Genomic DNA, 22,441 nt, shown 5'->3' with positions numbered 1-22,441 from the left:
TGAGTAGGGGCCAGCCTGGTCTACAGAACTAGTTCCAGGACAGCTAGGGCTGTTACAAAGAGAAACCCTGTCTTGAACCCCCCCCCCCAAAAAAAATAAAACAACAAAACAAACCACTACCTCCACCACCAAAAGAACGCCCCCCTCTCTTTTTAATAATTAGGGTCATGTTTCAGTATTCATACACTTTGATATAACACCCTGTAGTGGGTAAAGACAGTGCAATTTGTTATTCTCGTTGTCTTCTGTGGAACAATCAATAACAAACCAGAGAGAAACCTATCTAGGCAGAAATCTGAGCTATTCATATTGTAACAATGCAAGAAGAGTTCAAATACTTGCAGGTTTAATTGTAATAAAGATGCTCACAAAACCTCATAGCTCATATTGAGAAGCCTTGGGAGCTTCTTGGGAGCCTGACAAAGGCCTTCAAATGGGCTTTGGTGTTTAATAGGAGAACAGTTTATCATTGACTTACACAAATGTCGACCTATCACAGCATGGATCCATCTCATGAAATCAAAAGACAGACTTCAGTTAACAGCAATTGTGCACTGAATGGATTTTCCGTGATGATGAAATAGATGGCTTATCATTTTGTCCAAGGCAGGACAAAAGAGGTGGCGGTGCAGCTAGACCATGTCACAGCTGGCGAGGGCAGCATTCACCCGTCGCCTCTCCACGCGGCAAGTATCTGTTCTGCGTCAAGCTTCCTAATGCAGACAAACTTTGATGGACTGATTTGCTAAACTGGCTCCGGCTAAACTAATTAGCATTCGGCTGCCCAGGTGACCGCCATCTTCTCCACAGGATGCTCACTCGGACCATTCACTCTCAACCTTTGCCCCCTAGGGCACATACGATCTTGTTCCCAGTCAACCACCAACAGATTCCGGGTCTATCTGCAAAGGTCCACAGGTCTCACGATGACAGGACCGGAGGGATTTATGCAGCTGCCATTCTAAGTAAGGTCACACTGATGATCGTAATGAAGGCAGAAGCATTAAGATTAATCTCATAACTTTATTTAATATTTACCATTCAGCAGCAATGAACATGAACATCTGAACTAACAGAATCTCTTGAAATGTTCTGCTACGTAGCTGCTTTAGAAGTACACGCACATGGTAAAGCCAACTATTCACTGCCAAAAAATTAAAAAAGAAGAAGAAAGAACAGATAAATGGCTTCAAGAGCAAATAACACTGATTTATTCTGTGCCCAAGCACTAGTCAAGAAATCTACTCAATTACACAGGAAAAGGAAATCAAAGAGGCTTTGTTACCTTATGCATGTCATCTTACTTAAGGGAAAGATTTTACTTCTTTAAAACAACGGAAACATGAAGCTTCCTACATACATGAATATGTGTGTATATAGATTTTAGGCTGTGATTACAAACACAAGATGTTATTATAAATGCAAACGCTAGTTCAAGAAATTTCCAACTGCAAAACCTGCAAGATACAAAGCTAAAATTCATGTTCCTTTCCTCAGTTATGAATACTTCCACTAAACATAAATATTTTTACATATATTAATTTTCTGACATTCAAAATTGTAAAGTCAATATGGCAGAATTATTGTTAAAAGCACATATGTACAAATATTTTCCATACATAAAGTATTTGGCATAATTGTAACAATCATACTGCATCCACAACTGTTTGCTTTTATTTTTACTTTTTTTTACACATAATGGTATCTCTTATTAAAATTAACCAGTTATGTACAAAAATACTTGAACATTTATTATAGAAAACCTCTATAACCAGCCTCAACAGCATAGACCTGCTGAATGGTTTCATTAAGAGAATATAAAAAAGTGGTCACTGCCCTCCAGGTAAGCTAGCAACAAAAACAAACACGACTAAACTAAGATGAGCTTCCCAACAAAATAGGGAAAATATTGAACAACAGCCTGATTTAAAATACAGTTCATATCTATTGTCAATTGTTATAAACAGTCAGCGAAAGAAAACAACCAAGGTAAAAAATACATTACTACACACAAGGTGCTTTCCACACTCCTACACCCGCCGCAACAGCGTCTACTCTACCTCCATCTAAGATGCTACACTGCCACACCCATGCTAGAATGGTCCACAGTCCTCCGCCCCCAACCAAAGGACCGTGGGATGAGTTGAGAAGCTAACCTATCCCCGTGAGAACGGAGAGTTTGAAGAATTCCTTGTTTTATGCAGGATTGGCTGTTAATGCCCCCACTTTCTCAAAGTCCTCTAGCCTTCAATCACATTAACATATTTTCACTAGGGTTTTGTCTTCCTTCCCACTACTGATTTAATACTGTCCTGTATTGATTCCCAAATCCTTGTTAATGGGACGCAGTAATTTGTGCCTATTTAATCCCTGAACATCCGCTCTTCATGGCCGGCACGTTTTAGATAGGAAATCATCAAGTTGGGGAAGCACAAAATTCAAGTAAACACTTCTCCTCGGGCCTTTTGCTTAATCTAGCTGATTGGAACTCTGAAAGCAATTTGCACCTTGGAAAGTAATACAGTAGATAGCATGGTGTCGGGGCACTTAAAAGATTTAGCAACCGATTCACAACACAGAGTTAAAGAGTGTAGACAGCTGTCAGACATCAGAACAACTTCCTGTCCCAATCCGTGCAAGCCTTAAGCATCTCATCCAACCAGCCTGATTTTACCTTTAATCCTGAGGACGCGCACTCAACATCCCGCTCAAGGGGAGCGCCAAACCTGTCACGATAATTACTAGAGTCTTCTTAAGGAAGGGCCATTGTGTTAGGACGTGCGTGGACACGATCAGCTTTCTCAGAGTATCAAGTATTCAGAAAAAGGGATACAACATCATCACGCACTGCATTGCTTGACAATATTGTATTGGTTTTAAGATTAAACTACGTAAAAAAAGTGAACATAAAAAGGTACAAAAGGAGTCTTTTTTCACGATTTACCACTTTCAAAGGAGAAATGTTTTAACGAGACTCAGCCATACTTCATATAACTTCTGGCGTTTTTAGATCAGTAACTTTTAATATTGTGCAACATTATATTAATAAGCAAATTTAATCCCATTCGTTTAAAGAAAGGTCTGAGTAAGATATTAAAGTGCCTACACTAAGTGTCTTCTCATCAGACTTATTTTGTAAACGGCAAAGAATTCATCGCAGGTACATAGAAAAGTGACTTAGAGCTGAGACACCTTGCGGGGCAGGGGCCTGGGCCTCGGGCCGGGCTCAGTCCTTCGGGTCCCATTCTCCAGGTGGCTGGATCGCGCGGCCAAGGGCTTGGGGGGCAGAGCAGGTGGCTCGGAGGTGACAGGGATGGAGAGGCTGTGAGGTAGCGGGACAGGGCGCCGCAGAGTCCGCTCGTAGACGCTGTACGGGGGCGGGGTTTTGCTTTCCTTGCGTACTGGCTCCTCCGACCCGCTGAAGCTGGGCACGGGCACGGGCACCGGCCCCGGCCCCGACTGTTCATTTGCCTGGTTTTCAAAGCCTGAGGTTTCCGACGTGCTACACCGGCTGAGCGACGAGATCCCACTGCTATAGCTGCCCGACAAGACCGGGGAGTTTGAGCTCAGTCCTGGGGAGTTGTACTCCACTGGAGACGGGGTGAAGGACTGTACGGAGCCCTGCTCCCACCAGAGGTGGGGAAGCAAGAAGAAGAGACAGCGGTTAGAGATATTTCCCTAAACCCCTGTGATGAAGCCCTAGCCTCCAGAGCCTGCTGGCTGGCTTGCCGGACTTGGAGACGTCGGGAAGGAACTGTGACCCTAATCCAACTTGACCGACTGGTATCCATATAAAGACCTTGGGTTTACAGGGAAGTGTGTAATACAGACCCACAGAACAAAGGCCGAGTGAACCCACAGAGGACAAGTGCCCATCAGCAAGCCTCAGAGAGGAGGTGCGGGCAAACCAAGTCTACCAACACCTATAGTCTCCAGGCATGCATGTATATGTGTGACGACATGGATATGTGTGTGGGTACACATGTGTGTGTGGGGGCGCACATGCATTTGTGACTGTATATATGTGTGTGAGTGTGTGTTATGGATGTGTTTGTATGGATGTGTGTATGTATGAATGTGTTTATGTGTGTATGTGGATGTGTGTGCACACAAATGTATATGTGTGTATATGTGTGTATGAATGCGTTTATGTGTGTACATGGATGTGTGTGCACACAAATGTGTAAGTATGAATGTGTGTGAGTGTGTGTGTATGCAGGTAAGTCAGAGGCTGCTGGGTGTCATTCCTGAGAAGCCATCCCCCTCATTGTTCTAAGACAGTGTTTCTCCCTGGCCTGAAGTTTGCCAAGTCAGGCTGACTGCCCAGGGAGCACTAAGGACCTGACTCTGTTTCCCCAGCACCGGGCTGGGTAGTGCATACCGTAGCTGCTTTTCTTTATGGGTTCCAGGGGACTGGACTGAGGTCCTCATGCCGTCAAGGCAAGCACTTTACTGACTGGGTTACTTCTCCAGCCCCTAGCCTCTCTTTTAAAAAGAAATAACGCGGTGGGCGCGGGAACATACAATTAAGCATGGTGAATTATGAGATCTAAGTTCACCAATATCTTTAAAAAAAAGAGAGAGAGAGAGCAAATTCAAAACAGTCACCTGCAAATGATCATGATGCTTTGGAGGTGTGTGTGTGTGGGGGGGAACACCCTAAATTCTATCGCATAAGATACCGAAGTGCATTCCAGCCTTAGGAAAGCTTGAAACTTGGGAGTAGTGTACCCTCTAAAGTAACCCGGGAGTTACAGCACAAAGTATGATCTCCCTCCCTCTCTCTCTCTCTCTCTCTCTCTCTCTCTCTCTCTCTCTCTCTCACCCCGAATACATGCAGTAAATATCAGCTTGCTAACTGGAGCTATCTAACAGGTGTGTGAAGATTTTCCAGCAAAGTTCCCTCCTTCTTTAAGAACTTAATCTCTCCATTACTTATTGTCTTATATCTACTCTGCAAAACGGAATTGAAACACAGACAGCAATTCCATCACCACATGTGGGAGTGTTTGGAGGATTCACAGGTGCAAAGACGTGGGAGGGCCGTGCTGCCTTCCTCCCCACATCAGAGCGTTGACAAGCCACAGCTTCCACGGCAAACGCACGCGGGCCACACGGGCTTCACAATGATAGCCAGCTGTGCTTCAGAGTGACGGCAAAACTAGAAACTAATTTGCACTTCCCAGAGAACTTTTCCAGCAGGGATTTTTTGGCAACAGAATCAAGCCACCCTTCTTGAGGGACTTCTCCTTTTTTGGTGTTTCTCTGCTTCCATCAGAGACTGTCCTGAGCAGCCAGGAGTCACAACCTGTCCCGAAGTGTTCGTGGAGACTAATCCGTCTTTTCACCTCAGCTCGCACTGTCTCATCAACACAAAGGACTGCAGGTGTGGACACTAAGTTCCTGGTACAAAAGCATCTTTTCTACACACTCACTCCAACCTCTTGTTTTCTCCTGGGCTTGGAGCCAGTCCCACTCAGTCTGCACAGAGGCTAAATATCACTTTGTCTTCATGAGGGATCTGTATGCTTAGAGATGTTAGGTAGCCTGCATTCATGTAACAATTCGAACATCTGAGCTTGAAACCTTCTAGTTTGTTCTCCATTTTTACCATCATGTATTCCATGACCAAGTATGAGTTTGTAATGGGAGACATCTTTAGTACAAAGTATTAAGAGGACAAGTTGAATTTGGCTTTGCCAAAATGCATGAGGTTGACGATAAAACCCAAAAACGTACAGAAGAAAAATCTAGTAGACCTCAATTACTGGCGTTGTTCAATCTGTACAAACACATATACATATGTGTTTGGTGTGTTTCTAATCAAAAGACTAAGCCAAAACCTAGGAGTTACACCGCGACTGTATTCAATAGATTTGTAGACTATAGTTTGCTAAATTCTCTTGGCCACTATTGGGAGAATTAAACTGCTACTGCTAAACAACAAAACAAATAATAAAAACAACAGTAACAACCACCAGAGAGTACCGCATTCTTGGGTGAAGCCCTCTGGCGGGGGGGGGGGGGGAAGCAGGTTGCTTTCCTGTCCATTTTCTCTCCCTTTTGCGGTAGGCTCTGTGACTGGACTGTAGGAATGAAAGCACCTTTTGATGTACAAAAATGGGGTCATATTTCAAGGAAAAAAAGAACCAGTCCAAGGACAGGCTTGTACCTTCAGCGGAGACCGTCCAGCAGGTGATGGGGAGACAGATGTCGTGTGTCTTGCTGGTGAAGCTGTAGATGGAGAGAGAACAATGAAGAAAAACCAGAGAGCGGCCCCTGCCCTCTGCATGTACAAACCCAAGCAGATGAGTTAGTGTGTAAGGCCCACCTCAGCAAGGGGAGGGGAGAAACATTAGGAGAAGAATCCACCTGGTGCCTATCTAGACCAGATTCCTCACAGAGGACGGTGTCTCCAAGACATGGGCCCATTAGTAAAAAGTTACAGGTGCATACACGATGCTCTGACTAGAACGGTATGGCCCAGACTGCTCCAATGGCCTTTCTGATCCTTTCTTCCCTTTTACTTTTTGTTGACAAGGCTTCATGGTAATCCAAGCTGGTTTTGAATTCCCTATGTATCTGTGGCTAACACTGAACTGCTTACTTGCCTGACTCCACCTCCTGAGTGCTTAGGTTACTGGGTTATGCTACCACACGTGGCTCTAATATTCTTCTCATGTCCCCTAAGTCCAGACACTGTTCATTACTCAATCTCTTTATCTCATAACACGCTTCTGATGTGAAGGGCCAGGAGTCCTTGGGAGATGGCTGCTGTCTCTGACCTGAGCGGCAATGGGGATGCGAAGGCCACCCAGACAGCCTAGAACAGGCCCATAGAGATATCCAGCAAGCCTTCTGTTCCACCCCCATCTTCCTGCATCCCAATGCAGATGGAACTCTTGTCCACGTCAATACAAAAGGCCAGCAGCTTCCCATTGCTCCTCTAACACCTGTCCTTAGGCCTTCTTCCCTCGGTCCCCTGACTGTCAGGTCCCATTGCCATGGCAAAGAAGGGTAACCTCTGCTTCTCCTGGGATTCCAGGTCTGACACCTGGGACCCAGCGTGTGAGGCAATGCAGCTCCGTGTCTCCTCAGGGGTCAGAGCTTGCTCTCTAGGGCTTAGCACAGCATAGAAAATAGCTTGTGACGTAGGGTGGGGGTCAGCCACACTTCCCAGTTCCACAGTGACTCTGGCAAAGGTGTGCTAAGCTCCTCTGTGGTCACCTGCCACTCTTCCAGCCAGCACTGTGAGGCTTGTAACTCGTCAAAAACCTACAGAAAAGCTGAAAGGAGGAACGACAGACGGTCGCACAGCCCCACAACACTGACCACAGACAAGGACATCAGGACAGACCACGAAAGCAATCAGTGCAGAAGGGAGAGCGTCCCTGCCAATCAATCTACGTGGAAGGAGAAGGGTCAGCCGGCTGTGCTGAGTTCATTAGCACCCGCAGGGTCGGGCAGCCGCAGCCCGGCACGCCGGCTCCTAACATCAGTGCTGGCTCTCTGTTCTCACGTGTGGTGAGTGCTGACTAGGAAGGAAATCATGTGTGGACAGAGAAAGCAGCCCTGATGAGGGCTCCACGTCTGCTGCTACTGTGGCAGAGGTCAAGGCTTCCTGTTGCTTTTGAGTCAGTCTCAGACAATAGCGCAGCCCTGGCACCTAGTGCTCACTCTCAGAGCTGATTTTCTGGAAAGGTGCTTTCTGCGTGCCTAAAAAAGGTCCACCAGCATCCTTGTTGTCAAACTGGAACTGTCCCAGGAGGCCAGAGAGCATTGATAATATTCATTCCTTAGTAAGAACCGTCAATCTTATTGTTCCTTAAAAATGCCTTTCAAGTGTTCATATTCAGGGGCACAACCAGGCCTTCGAACTAGAGACTGCCTGAATGTATGTGTATCGGCAATGAAGTACAAATGATTTGGCTGACCAGCCCACATTCCCAGTCAGGCTGATAGACCAATGAGAATGATTAATAAAATTAGTTATTCCTCGCTCTGTCAAAACCTCTCATGTGCCTTCCGGAAACTAAAGGATGAACAGCTACACTACAGGAAACAGGGAAAAAAAAAAAAAAAAAGGAAACAGGAATGCCCAGTCTAGAAAAATCTGCCAAGGAAAGAGCACCACATTTTCTTGGATTCTTAGGCCGGCTATATCTGTAAAGCTCCTGCCGACATGGGTAAGTACCCACAAGACCTGGCTACTGGAAAATGCAGTCACTTAAAAGCAGGGGGCCTCGTTTAAAACTGCCTCTCATGCCCGTCACCAAGAAAAAGCAGTGGGTTCAGATGGAAAGATGGCTGTTTCCCACCGGAAGTTCCTAAGAGAGTCAGCTTTGCCTCTTGAGTTTCTCCTGAGACCCAGGGTCAGGCTGCAAGCTCCCCTGGACATTTTCAGCACTCGGATGGCTTGGTAAAATGCTGTGTTCAGCCTTGTTTCGGGGATGTAACCTTCGGGCTGAGAAGACCCGAGGTCGATTTCATGAACCACACCCCCAAGAGGTGCAGGTTCCTGCGTTAGGCCTCTGAGCGGTAAGCACCACTGGACACAGCGCTAGCTCTCTGAGCAGCAAACGAAGCCACTGTGAGTTGGTCCTTATTTGAGTCGGCTGAAACATTGATATCATTGTTGAAGATTCAAGAAAGCGGCTGAGTTAGCAGAGATTGGTGCCAGCGGGGTTTAGAGGAAGCAGGAGTGGCCCATGGAGCCAGAAGGGTTGCGCGTGGTAACGGGAGAAGACGGCATGCTCAGAGCTTACCCGAGGGGCTGTCTGGCTGCGTGGCAGAGGTGCAGGGAACGGGAGCAAGCACCAGAAGTGAATTACGTTGCTAGCAAGACTTTTTACCTCAGATACCAGGTGCTTATCATTCTCTGAGAAACTCAGCACGAGATAAAATACTCAGTATAACTCATTTTTATAAAAGTGATCATTTAAAGGCTTCAAATACCCACCAGTCTGTGTGGGCCTTGGAGGGACAGGGGGAGAAATAAGTTTCCCACCGTCCGACATGTTCTTGGCTTCCTTCCCACTGTCCAGGCTCCAGCTGCTAGGGGTGGGATTCACAGCTGGAAGGGAATAACAAGGCTAAAAACACAAGATCCAGCTTTGCCTTTCAAATATTTGACATCTTAGGAGAAAGTCAGAATTATCCAGAATGAAAAAAAAAATCAACTGGATTTAAAAAAACAAAAACAAAAACAGAACAAAAGCAAAACCAAAAAAACCCCACAAACCCTAAGCCCCAAACAAGCAGGAAACTCCCTGAATACTAAAGCTCTCTAATTGGTTACTTGACAGTGGGAGTCGACATTTAATTGGCTAACAGCGTGGCTCTTTATTTCTCTCAAGCTGTCAAATAGGACCTCAAATCTCCATGCCAGAGAGTAGCCACCTGCTGAGAATTGTGAACGTGTTTAGATGCCAGAAAACAGATGGAAAATACAGTCATCCGTCTATTTGTAGGCATTCCTGGACCAGTGTCATCTAAAGGAGGCGGGGAGGCAAGCGGCACTCTCTATTTCCACTGTGTGGTGGAAAGACCTTGGACTGGTCTGAGGATGCCACGCCATCATCTCCCTGCCCGGTGCTGTCCAGAAAGCACTATTCCTGCATCGAGCGATCACATTAACTCCTGAGAAAACAATTTGGACTGCTGATACATTCTTCTTATTCTGTAATCCATCTGCTCCGGGCATCAAGGTGTAGAAATAGGGAGAGGTCTGCTGGGAAGCGGGCAGGACACACAACGCTATGAGCAGACACTCTGTAGAGAAGAGTAAACCAGAGTTCCGGCTTGCTTCCTGTGCAGACATTGCCATCTGATGGACCCGGTGAGGATTGCCACGTTTTAAGTCTTCCAAATTACTGCTTTGACTCAATGGGGCAGGATTGTTTTAAACGTAATTTTTTTCTCTATTCCTTTTATATTTTCTCCGTGGGTTTCTTTAGCACATTGGGTAAAAATAGCAACACGATCCCAGTTTCTACTGATAAAGACCAATGCTTGACTTAGAACATGAAAGCTAATTCCATACTTTATAAAATAATTGTGGCGAGGTCCTCGCTAATTTCTACCTCCCTTTGGGAAGTTTTAATGTTAATGTATCAGTGTACATGGTAATACAGCCTAGTTCTTAATGGGGGCAATTAAAATGCACTTTCCCGGGACATTTCATTAGTGAGTCTTGACTCATTGGCTGGAGAGCCTGCTGTTTTTGAGGCCTGCCGACCCTGGGATAGGCACGTGGACGACTTACTGTACGTCCCCACACCCACAGTTGCCGGGGTGACATTCTCCTGCCCTTCCTCCTCTGCAGGACGCTAATTGGCTATTTACATATATACATTTACATATATACATTTACATATATACATTTACATATATACATGCATCTGGTTCTTATGTGTGTGTGCACGACCTTGAGGCGGGGCACACTCCATTATGCACTGGACTGCAATGCTTACAGAGTATTTAACTGTACAAGAGCCTATCCGAGTCACCACAACCACAGACAAGCAGCCCGGAAGGGCTGTAAAGAGACAAGGGACGCGGACTGTGGAATCAATCTGAGGACTAGCTACTTCAATTGTGAGAACCGATGGCCTAAGTGGCAACTTTGCTTCAGGAAGTGCAGGCTTCGCCTGGGCTGGGCTGAACAATAGAAAGTCATTCCTAAATTGCTCAGATTCTGTTCTTTACAGGTGATGGAGACTGGATCACGAATGCATGTTTCACTAATTCCCTGAAGATCACTAAACCTGCCACGTGGCACAGGACAGACTGGAGAAGAGGAGGACACAACAAACCCTGACACGTTCTAGGGCCCCCGAGGGGTTGGATGACACCCACCTTTCTCAGGTGCGGAAAGATTGGGGTCACTGCGTGGCAAGGCCCCATCTCCAATATGATTAAACAGCGTTCTCTGGAAAGGGAAAAGACACATGTTTGTGATGTGATACGCTGAGATCCCTTTTAGAAAATGATATGGTTATCTCCTTATGAAACTTTTTGCTCAAAACATTTTCGATATGGTGTAATGAGCCTATGAACAAAGAATTAAACTACATTTAAGTAGAAAGGGAGGACAGAGCCTTAAGTTTTCTGAAAGAAACACAATGAAAACTGTGCTTCATATTAAATACAAGTGCTTAATACAGTTATTTATTTTTAAATAGTTTTAACTATATAATAACTCATAATAAACATAGGGAAAGTTAATATTAAATATCAGCTAGGTACAGTGTTCTCTAAGCAATAAGCATATTGCTAGAATGGCAGCCTGACCTATGCATAGGAACTAGAGGAGAAACAGCAATCCAAACACCTACTGTATGGGTGAACTATTGGCTGAAATCCCATAGTAGGTAAAAAACATAAACTGATGAATGATCTATAATTTCTAACCTACACAAGTACCAATTTTAAATGGCTCTACCTAATTCATGGAAAGAAACAGTGGACACCTACAAGAGCTGTGCATTACTGCAGTTTGGGTAGCATAGGCACTGTTTCAGATTTCACCCAAGGCAGAGAACTTGGGACTAATCAAGGGCGCCCTTCAGAGTTTCCCCTGCTGACGCATGTTCTCTTAGAGCGGATGAAACAGACTGTGAAATCCCCTCGCATTGCCAGTGACAACGGGAAATAAAACTGGTTAGCTGGTTCAGCCAAACGCACTCAGCAATCACTTCTGCAAGCCATCAGTGCTGCGCAGAGGCGGCTTCCTGGGCCTTTCGGGAAGATCACACAATCAGCAAAGATAAACCAATCAAGCCAAATCCCACTCGCTCTCATCCACTTCCAGATGCAGCCACAGACTTCTGCCAGGATGGTGTAGAAAAACAGAGAAATTAGCGGGAGCAGAAACAGTTTGTTCTGCTCTTAAGATTAGTTCCAAACAAACGTTACAACTCAGGGCTACAACATAAATCTTCAATTTTGTACCCACCCTCCAATGCACATAGTTCCTCTGGGCTAAGCCTGCGGCCCTGCGCTCACTCAGGTCAAGAGGAATCATTTTAGGTGAGGTTTGAGTGACAGGCGGAACCACATTCCCTAGCTCCTATGAGGGGTTCAGGGACATCTCCAGGACACAGTTGCTTCCTGGTAATGCATGGAAGAATAATGGCAAAGGCAAAGAGAACACCCCTGCACTGGGGGTTGGAGGGTGAGGGAGTGGAGGGTGGGACTCAGCTGTAGCTATCCTCAAGAGCTGTGGGCAAACAGAAAGTTCTGGGCAGAAGCAGTAGTCTTCTGCTAACTTAAGGGGTTCCCCCTCCCCAGACTTCTGCTCCATACACATGCAGACACACACACAGATGCTTCATTCATTAGCTTCCCCTTGGGATGTTGCTGGAGCAGCAGTCAACAGGTTGTGACGAAGAAGAACCCGGACATTCTCTCTCCGCTTTGCTGTAATCCAGACAGCCCTCTAGAACACTGGTTCTCAACCTCTGGGGCCAGACCCACTGGGAGTTGAATCGGATCTCCTGCACATCAGATAGTTACATTACGATTTATAGCAGGAGCAAAATATAGTTATGAAGTATCAGGGAAATCATTTTATGGCTGGGGGTCACCACAACACGAGGAACTGTATTAAAAGGTCACAGTATTAGGAAGACTGAGAACCACTGCTCTAGACTTATGAGTCAGATGGCGTCCCGACAGTGGCAGAGACCGGCGGCGGGCACCCAGCTGGCCTGGACCCTGCTTGCTTTCAACAGCTACTGTGTGGTCCTGCAGAGATTCACAAACAGCCCCACCCTTCCCCGTTTTCTGGCTTCTGATTTACCCGCAGGAGTACCTGGGAAGGCTCCACAGGTGTTGGGTAAATGGCACTGCACGGTCTATCTCTTGGGGACAGGCAAGAGTTTTCTCTGGAATGTTTGTGTTTGTCAGACAACAAAGGAGAAGCTGGGAAGAGAAACAGAGAAATGATCAGTGTGGCAGCCAAGTGGGGTCTGCTCTCGGAAAACCGAGCGTTGTGGCAGTTGCCTACTGTACGGACCACCGAAGCCACAGTTCCTGGGGCCGGCAAGATGCTTTGGGTACCACTCACCCCATCCCCAGCTCTGCACTGACCTCTGGCGCTCGATGGGGCAGAGCTTGTCACATTAGGTGAAGCAGAGTGAGTGGAACTCAGGCTTGAGGTAGATGGGCTGGGCTGGAAACAGAGATTGTCATACGTGGTTAGGAGCGCCAGCTCATAATGACATTTGAAGCAAAACACCAACACTTATCTTTTCAAATTAGCAAAAAAAAAAAAAAAAAAGAAAAACGGAAACAAAACCCCCAAAGGCCATTTAGAAGCACAGTGAAGTCTTAATAACTCAGCCAGACAAGGAAGTTTGCCTGGATTAATCAGGCACCTGAGATTTCCACTACGGCTGAAGGGACCTCTCAAGTGTGAGTCTCCACATGCCATGGCTTGTGTGTGGTATGCATGTGTTCCTCTCCTGTGTGAGTGTGATACACATGTGTTGCTCTGATGTGTGAGTGTGCATGTACCATCGTGTTTGTGTGTGTGTGTGTGTGGTATACCTGTACTCCTCTCCTGTGTGAGTGTCCATGTGCCATGGTATATGTGGTACGTGTGTGTTCCTCTCCTGTGTGAGTGTGCATTTGTCATTGCTTGTGTGTGCAGGTCAGGAACAACAGTGCCCTCCTTTCACCACGTGGGTCACCATGCTTGGCAGTAAGCGCTTTGTTCACTAAGGCCTCTAACTCTAAACATGCTGAGTGTTTCTGCAAGGCACACAATCTGCTTCCTACTTCTTCAAAGTCATGTGTTCAAAGCACACAATGGGAATTGCAGTGTGGCTGTTTCCAAAGGCAGTGGTAGGAAATAAAGCTTTATTTTACTATCCTAAAACAAAATGCTTTAAGACTCCCGTGAGCTCTAAAATACCTTTATAAACTACATATTTTCTTCTATTTTTATTACAGAAAATGTTCTTATATAGGTATGCAAATTTTATAATGGGGCCTCAGGCCACAAGGGAGCCCTTAAAGAACCACATTGGAACACTACGAGGCAGATAATGTATATCAACATGACCCAAGAAGCAAAGAACCAAGGTCAATCTGAAAGCTAAGCTTGGGCAGCTTGCCTGGGCCTCTCTAGTGCTTGTTTATATGTTCTTAAAGTGATGGGCAGTTTGGAGAGAAACAGCTTTGTGGATCCCAAAGGCCAACAAAGCAATACTGAGAGTTTTTAAAAGGTTGGTCCTTAGGTCAAGTTCTTGCTTGCAGGTCTGTCCACGAGCCCAGCAGAATAGACAGACACTCATGAAGCAGACAGAAACGGAATAAACACGAGCAAACAAAAAGCTGATCAAGTACCTGTATGTTAAAGACTTCATCAGAGCTTTCTGAGTGCCCTGTAATATTGCTTACTTCAGCAGAGGCTTGGGAGGACAGCGAGGACGAGGAATACCGGTTGACAGCTGGGTAACTTAAGGGGCTGTGGCAGGGGGAAGAAAAACAGTCGTTAGCTCGGTCTCGGAACTGTATTTTATCACACGCCGGCACGGCATAACACCAAGGGGAGAAAAGATACATCCCATTTTGTTGTCTCCTGTTTGCCTCGATATAATCGAATGCTTGGGTTTATTTATTTCTCATGCTGCTGCTGTTTTACCAGTGGCAGATGTCGGCAGCTGCCTCGCGGCTTCATTATTTCATTAAGAAAGAGTGAACTTGACAAACTGTACCATAAAGAATGAGAGAACCGTTCCCCATCATCTTGTGGGGCTGGCAAATTGTAAGGTAATTCAGAATATGACTTACCTGCGTCGAGGAATTACCCTGGTGCCATCTGGACTCATGGAAGCAGGGGCCGAGTTTCTACACACACGAGGGCTCCCGTTAGGAAAATGGACAGGACTGGCTTGAATACAGGCAGGGAACTCCTGAAGAGGAGGTAAAGAACACGTTGAATTAGATCAACTGATCTATGAGGTACTTTAATCTACTACATATACATCTTCAACATCTTTACATAGGGACCAATTATAAATGCCAGTATTATTGAGCCTTCCGACATCGACTTTTTATTTTGCTTCCATGAAGGGTAAATTCGGCCAACATCAGGAATGCAATTGTAATATTAAAAGGTCCCTGGAAAATGTGCAATGTGGCAGAAGAACCAAAAGATGTCACTGTTGGATTTTTCATCCATCGACTCACAGAAAGCAATGGCAGTGGCTAGATGCCTCACGGCCACCCTTCAGCACACACCTGTATCCCAAAGCTCGATTTCATCACAAAGAACTGGTCCACCAGTTTTTTGTGAAGGGGTCTCATATCTTGAGGTACAAACTTCTCGTGCACGGCCAGGCCAAATTCCAGAATCTGTGCCTTGAAAAGGAAAAACCCGCATCAGTGGCTATGTCTCAAGGGGGTTTGCTGTGAACCATACATTACTGCAGACCTGCTCCATCTGACGAAGAGGAACAATTGCAGCTCTTGGGATGAGGAAACAGGATCCAAAAATGTCCTACATGTAGTAAGTAACAAATGGGGATTTCAATTTGGGTATGGCTGACTCCCCAGACTTGACCTTCCTACTTCACTTTCCCTAAGCTCCTTCCCTGTGTTCATCATATCTTTATTGATAACCCTCTTTAGTGGCTATGGGTCCCTGACCCCCTCGTCCCCTCCCTAGGATGGGCAGGAAATGGGGCAGAAGCTGTTTTCTGTTTGGAGTGCCAAGCAAATCTTTTTCTAGGATGGCAGCCTCTCTCCTACATCAGCCTCCTAACCTCAAGAGATTCTCAAAAAATTTTCTAGGAGACAAATAAAAAAAAAAAAAAGATAAGGAACTCTGTAGCAGTTGCTATGTCTTTTCTTTTTCCTTAAAAATATTATTCTGGTTTCCTTACTCTAATATCACAAGGGCTCCTGCGTTAAAGGAAAGTTTGCCCCAAGGACCCAAAAGGAACCAGACCTACACATGCGACTTCTCTCATTCAGCTACCAACAGGTTCGTGGGTTTGGATGGCAGCTATCTGCACTTCAGCAAACTCCAGTCTGGGAGGAAAGCAAGCTGTGCAACACCCGGGTGCTTGCAGCTTTGCATTTGTGAAGCGTGTAGATAAAAACTCAGGGTCTGACCACCACAGCTACAGCACGCAGCACCTTCTCTCTGAGATAGGGCTGTGGCAACGTCTCCTCTAGATGTGTTCTCCTGCCAGCACCTTTCCACAGAGATAAGCATCCTGCAATGAACAGGAAGAACACACTGGAGCGTATGGATGCACAGAGGGAGAAACCGACTGTGGGATGAGGAGACGGGAGGCACCCAAGAGTCACGACTAACTACAGCAGCTGCTGGCCTTCTTCATTTTAAACAGCTGTTGGGTCACCTTTCTTTGGCTCAGATAATGTCACTTGGGTCCTCAGGGAATGGATGCCAGCATGGAGATTAGAAAGTTCATTGTGGGGAGTCCAGGGCTTCCTGCCTGTGGCTCAGGAAGAAGCAGAAATCCACAGAGCATGATGCATTATATAGCAGGAGGGCCAAATCTGTCAAGCCCAGGCCCTCTTTGGAATTTTATTAGGTTTTCAAAGTTGTTGGATCCAAATGGCAAGGGTTTCCCCTCAGTCTTAGAAGTGGGTCATTGAGAAGACAGGGATCATAGGCCAAGTGGCTCTCCACAACTGAATCAGCTCCTACAGATCAGGCAGCTGGGTGTATCTGTTGAAGAAATTTCCATGCCAACCAGACAGAGGTTCAGGAAGGATGGTGGCCTCCACAGTCTAACTCCTAACTGATGGTCCCAGGAAACGATGTGTCATGCCCAAGGTTGCGTGATAGACTTTTATGTCGATTGTTCTATAACAGAGCCCTCACATTTCCTGGATACAGCTCTTCCCATAGGGTCCCATAAACAATGCTTGGCCCAACACAGTAAAGTCTACCTTCATTTTCTTGAAAAGCGTCTTCGCTCTGAGCTGCTGTTTTAATTCTGGGGTAAGTTTTGTTTAGACTGACAACAAAAGACAGAAAGTGAAGGAGACTGCTTATGAGAGACAAAGCTCAAATAAAATGCAGAGGCTTTAAGAAACCAACCATGTTAAGGTCTTTGTGCAATCCAGCGACTGTGAGCCTCCTAGAACCATGCTGGAACGTTATCGAATTCTCTGTTTTGCTTGTAGGTCCAAGTCCCTTTTCCCTGAACCAGTCCACCTGCCCTCATCCATGGCCCCATCTCCCCTCAACCATATCACTATTTTGTGGATAATATTTAGAGACCATAAACGAACTAAAACCCATCACAGCCCTATTCTTATCCTCCAGTCTAAAACCATGCTTTATTGGTTAATTTCATAGTATCAAGTAGGAAGAGATGCTTTTGTTCTGTCGTCATAAAACTCTACTTTTCATGGGGACAAAATCATTTCCTGCTTAACCCAGATTTCCAACTATGTCTACCATCTCAGAGGTTTGCACACCCCTTTCAGGCAGCTATCAACAGGGCGCAGCAAGCGACAGACTCTCAACTCTAGTTCTCAGGCCTTGAAGACACCAGATAAGAAAAATGTGCACTCTTCTTTGAAGTAGAAAATGATGAGCATGCCTAATTAGTCCACAGAACACAACCTCTGGGCTTTATCGGCAAAGCACGGCCCTGCTGCAGAGCCAGTTCTACTGACTGACACTCCTCCATGGCACTTGCGTACCAGACTCACCCATATCTGTACTTATTCCTGATCTTGAGGAGGTCTGAACTGATTTGAGCATGAGATTTTGAGGGACAAGTGAGCAACAGGTCTGCAGTACGCCTTAGGGAAGGACATTCAAGGAGATCACACGTGGTGTTACTCACAGGGGACCACCTGTTAGGTTTGTTCTTGCCTCCCAGTGGGAGGAAAGAGTAGAAGTCAGCCCGCTGAGTCTTCAGCTGTCAGCTCACTGCCACCGAGGTGTGGCTGCTCATGCACACGCCTGCAGGAGGCTGTTCTGTCACACAGGCCAGGGTAGACAGAATGACTGCTCCCGCCGTCCTACCTGCTCAAGCATCAGCTCTCTCAACCGTGCTATCTTCTCCCCATCTTCAGGATGACTTAAAATGTAGTCTTTGACAAAGAATGCCTAGGAAGAGAAGGCACAGTCAGACTACCCTGGGGGAGTTACCACGAGAGTGAAAGACACACTTAGTACTTTCCCAAGGCTTGGCATACATAGAGAAATACCACGATTATGAAATATGAAATTTTGGGGGCAGCAGGTCACAGGCAACATTCAGAAAGCCAGAGCTTGTACACTAAGCATCTCTGGCAATAAAAATAAATACATAAAAAGAAAGCAATAAACTATTAAATAAATTATGAACTAAAATAAATTGTCTTAAGATTAAGTGTGGTGAAGATGGTCTTCCAGCCTATTATAAAAATGGAAGGAAAGTCCACCTAAAGGATTATCAACAAATAAAAACAACCAACCACAAGACTACACCCACGGTCCATCCTCCTTGATTTTGCAAATTATTTTAGGTAGACTAGACATTTGTTAAACAGTTCTGAGCTCCTCCCTACATTTATTCATCCCAACACACACACACACACACACACTCATGCACACGTGCGTGAGCGCACACACACAAAGTGCCTCATCATGACGATGGGATACATGCACCAGCTGCACAAGAGGTTGGTCATCCATTTGTTCTTCTCTGCAAAGGACTGCATTTGTGCTGACTGCAGGCATCTGCCACTGATAAGGGGCCCACATTTGCACAAGAAGATTCATAGAACCCCAAGGCATCTCCGCTGACAAATTCTTCTCTGGCGACTGTCAGTCCTCACCTCTTGGTACCTGGAAACCCCGCCGTTCACGGCGGCATCTATGACTCCATTGAGGCACATGGTCAAGGGGTTGATGTTCTGCATCTGCCTCGTCTGACACTGGCTGATCAGGGCCTTCAGCTGCTGGTTCTTATTCTCCAACACCTCGATAGCATTCTCCAGGGGACTCATCTCTATCTGAAAAGCAGATGAATGACAAGATCTACCGACTTTTATCCAAAGTAAAGAAATAAGAGAGAGAGAGAGAGAGAGAGAGAGAGAGAGAGAGAGAGAGAGAGAGAGGAGAGAAAGGTGATAGACAGAGAGAGACAGAGAAACAGATCATTCAGCTTTTGACTCATCCAAGGTTCTTAGTAGCACCCATTACCAACCCTTCTGTGGGCCTTCCCACAACACAGGAAAGGGCACAGATGTCAAGTCAGCCATTCATCAGGAAGGTGTAAAAGCGATGGGTAACTATATCTGTTGGTGGAAGAGTGGTTTGGGTAACCAGCAACTGTTCATTGATAATAGGATGACAGTAAGCATCCCATGTTTTTTATGTTCTCTTTGGCTGGATCTCAAATAATGAACGTTTCACCCCTCTAGGTACTTATCTGAACAAAGCATCATGGGAAATACAGAGCTATGTTAGCAGATCTGGTGTCAAAGAGCTTTCTGCCCCATTGCAGAGAGGGGACATATGTCCATACTGACCCCCACATGTATTATAACAGCACCGTAGGATGCCACAGGATGGCACACGGTAGTGAGTTACAGAAATCAAGATAATCATATCATATACATTTCAGGATCCATTTTTTTTTTTTTTTGCGCAGAGCCAAGCAGAATGATAATGACTCACTGGTTGGTCCAGGGGACCTAATTGGGACTATGAACAAAGAGTTTTCCAGTATACGGCACCGCATTGTTAATGTCGCTGACATTCTCTCTGAAGAGAATGTCTGCCAAACTCTTCGTAATGAGGCAATTTGGACATGCAGAAAGCACACTTAAGCTCCCGTTCTTCCAGTGAGAGACACAAATTAGTATAAAAGGCCACTTAGAGCATCTTAAAGCAACTCTGAAAAACCTTACAACAGCTCAAGTGTATGGAAATTAAGAATAAACATTTATCAAAGATAATCTAAAAGGAAGGGAATATAACCACAATACATGACAAATCATTCTAATATGCATAATCAGGGAAGAACCCAGTCACCGAATGCATGAAGAAAAAGGCAAACAAACCCAAGAAAAACTGGGTTGGGAATTGAAACATCCATTTCACAGAGGAATAAATTCAAAATGGCCAGTAAATAAATGAAGGGCAGTACCACAGCGACACACTGTAAAACACCCCACAGAATGATAGAAATAAATGTGGCCACAGCCAATGAGAGTGCAGCTGTGCCCAGCAGAGGCCCTGTCCTGCTACTGGAGGTTCAGACTGCGCACCGCCTGGGAAACAGCTGAAGGACTATCGCCTATCTGCTAAGTAAGTTTCATATAATATTATTTTTACTTTTATCTGTCTCATGGTCCAGAAATTCTATTCAGAGGCATATGTTCAAAAAAAAAAAGATGGAGCTGGACATGTATGTACATGTGCGCGAGAAACCACGTACAAAAATGTTTGTAACTGTTCCCCCAAATCGCTGGCTATCGACAAGAGAACACGTAATACATTGTGGTCGGTTTAGACAGTGGAATAATATGTAGTAATGGGGGACACTCTTGTCATACTTAACTGAAAACATATCACAAATACTGTCGAGAGGACGGAACAGGTCTTAACAGAGTACACACAGCTAAGTGAAACTAAGTGGACTGCGTTGAGAAAAGCATAACCCATACTATAAAGGTCAGGACACCCCTCGAGTCAAGACAGGGAATCGCGATTGTAATTTGGAGGGTTGCATAAAAGACCCCCATGAGGGCACTCGCAGGGATGGTTATTGCAAACAATATTTGATATTAAATCTTTGCTGTGTACGTGCAAAAGCCAAAGCATAAAGAAAAGTCTGAGCCCAAATCTCCGCAAGCTAGAAAGCAAAGCAGCCTCAGAGGACAGGAGAGAGTGGGGCAGTGGTCCTCACGCTTCCTGATGCTGCGACCTTATAACACAGTTCTTCCTGCGGTGCTGACCCCCAACCATAAAACCTTCTCGCTGCTACTTCATAACTGTGATTTTGCTACTGTTATGAATCATAGTGCAGACTTCTGTGTTTTCCGATGGTTTTAGGTGACACCCCTGTGAAAGGGTCGTTGGAACCCCAAAGGGGTTGTGACCCTTAGATTGAGAACTGCTGCTTGGGGACCGTGGGTGGGGAGGATCTATTGTTGAAAGGACACAGGCTTTGTGTTCACGGGAGGAAGACCTCGGGGAGATCAATTACTCAACAGCTGCAAGCACTTGGAAAACAGTTACAAGAAATTCTATGAGTTGTTTTAGCTATAAAATAAAAAAATCCATCTTCACATTTATAAACCCTAATGCTATTAATATAATAATCTTGTGGCCGTCACACGAGATATAATAAAACGTGTAAAATACAAGAACTTCAGAGAGCATGTATTCGAGACAATGTATAAATATTTCGCAGTGCTGAAGAGAACTGGACACAGAAAAGGAGTGCACTGTTGGCGGAAGAACTAGGTTGAGTAAGTAAATATATGACATCAAATCTCACCAGCTCTCAGGAAATATGAGTAAGTGATACAAGAGCTGCCTATTTCCTTGTCAGGTCAGAAAGCAAGGAAGGTGTCTGGGAGGAAGGCAGCAGCTGGCCTGGGGCCCGTCCCCTCCCCTTCCTGAGGAAGGTCCTTTGGGGAATTAAAAAGGAAACAGGTGGCCAGGTCATTTCCTCTAGCCGACCAAACCTGCATGTAAATGGACTAGGAATAGCTGTTGGAGGAAGAGCTGTCATCCGCCGAGGCCTGTAGCAGGAAGTTAGTAGAAGACTTCTCAAGTCGACAAGCCCAGACCCTAAGAGAATATCCCTGAGAAGTTAATCCTCTGGAGTACCATGTTTCGTGTCTCCTAATGGACACTTTAAACTGGGGAGCTCTGGGAACCCCACTTATAGCTTCCATTCGTTCCTCTAAATTGTTACCACTGCTGTGAGACACAGAGATGTGTGGATGACGCTTCAATCTCAGGGATCTCTCTTTGCCTGGGCATCTGGGCCACCTTGAATTATTAATAAAGCTTGACACTGGGAAGGGACAGGAGCTGTGTCTGATTGGCCCGAAAGTAACATTTCTTTCTTTTTTTTTTTTTTAAATATTTACTTATTATATATACAATATTCTGTGTTCATGTATGCCTGCAGGCCAGAAGAGGGCACCAGACTTCATTACAGAAGGTTGTGAGCCACCATGTGGTTGCTGGGAATTAAACTCAGGATCTCTGGAATAGCAGGCAACGCTCTTAACCGCTGAGCCATCTCTCCAGCCCCCGAAAGTAACATTTCTGTGGGCAAGTAAGAAATGACTCAGAGGGGAGTTTGAACAGGACCTAAGTGCAGTCGTAAAGCAATTGAAAATAAAGAATTAAGAGGAATAATTTAATAACAATAGCTGTTATGGATTAACACAAACAAATACATTTAAATCTATGATCTAGTAATAACAGTAAAAC

General features: G+C 45.4%; 1 protein-coding gene across 2 annotated transcripts in view; it reads right to left on the bottom strand.

The window, feature by feature from the left end:
* Positions 1 to 1,003: 1,003 nt before the first annotated feature.
* The window catches only part of Dock4 (dedicator of cytokinesis 4), a 392,371-nt gene continuing 370,933 nt past the window's right edge, over positions 1,004 to 22,441 (bottom strand). For both annotated transcript variants that reach the window (XM_050158669.1, XM_050158670.1), the window contains exons 42-52: positions 18,820 to 18,996; positions 18,023 to 18,106; positions 15,250 to 15,369; positions 14,800 to 14,921; positions 14,353 to 14,473; positions 13,093 to 13,174; positions 12,815 to 12,924; positions 10,858 to 10,930; positions 8,960 to 9,073; positions 6,173 to 6,234; positions 1,004 to 3,621 (exon numbers count right to left, since the gene is read on the bottom strand). In XM_050158669.1, coding sequence (XP_050014626.1) covers positions 3,178 to 3,621; positions 6,173 to 6,234; positions 8,960 to 9,073; positions 10,858 to 10,930; positions 12,815 to 12,924; positions 13,093 to 13,174; positions 14,353 to 14,473; positions 14,800 to 14,921; positions 15,250 to 15,369; positions 18,023 to 18,106; positions 18,820 to 18,996 — 1,509 coding nt within the window. In that variant the 3' untranslated portion in view covers positions 1,004 to 3,177. The remainder of the gene's footprint in view (positions 3,622 to 6,172; positions 6,235 to 8,959; positions 9,074 to 10,857; positions 10,931 to 12,814; positions 12,925 to 13,092; positions 13,175 to 14,352; positions 14,474 to 14,799; positions 14,922 to 15,249; positions 15,370 to 18,022; positions 18,107 to 18,819; positions 18,997 to 22,441) is intronic.

This window comes from Alexandromys fortis, unplaced genomic scaffold (assembly GCF_014885135.2).
Source record: "Alexandromys fortis isolate MF-2015 unplaced genomic scaffold, M_Fortis_MF-2015_v1.1 scaffold_101, whole genome shotgun sequence".
NCBI lineage: Eukaryota > Metazoa > Chordata > Mammalia > Rodentia > Cricetidae > Alexandromys > Alexandromys fortis.
This window is presented reverse-complemented; position numbering and strand designations above follow the sequence as displayed.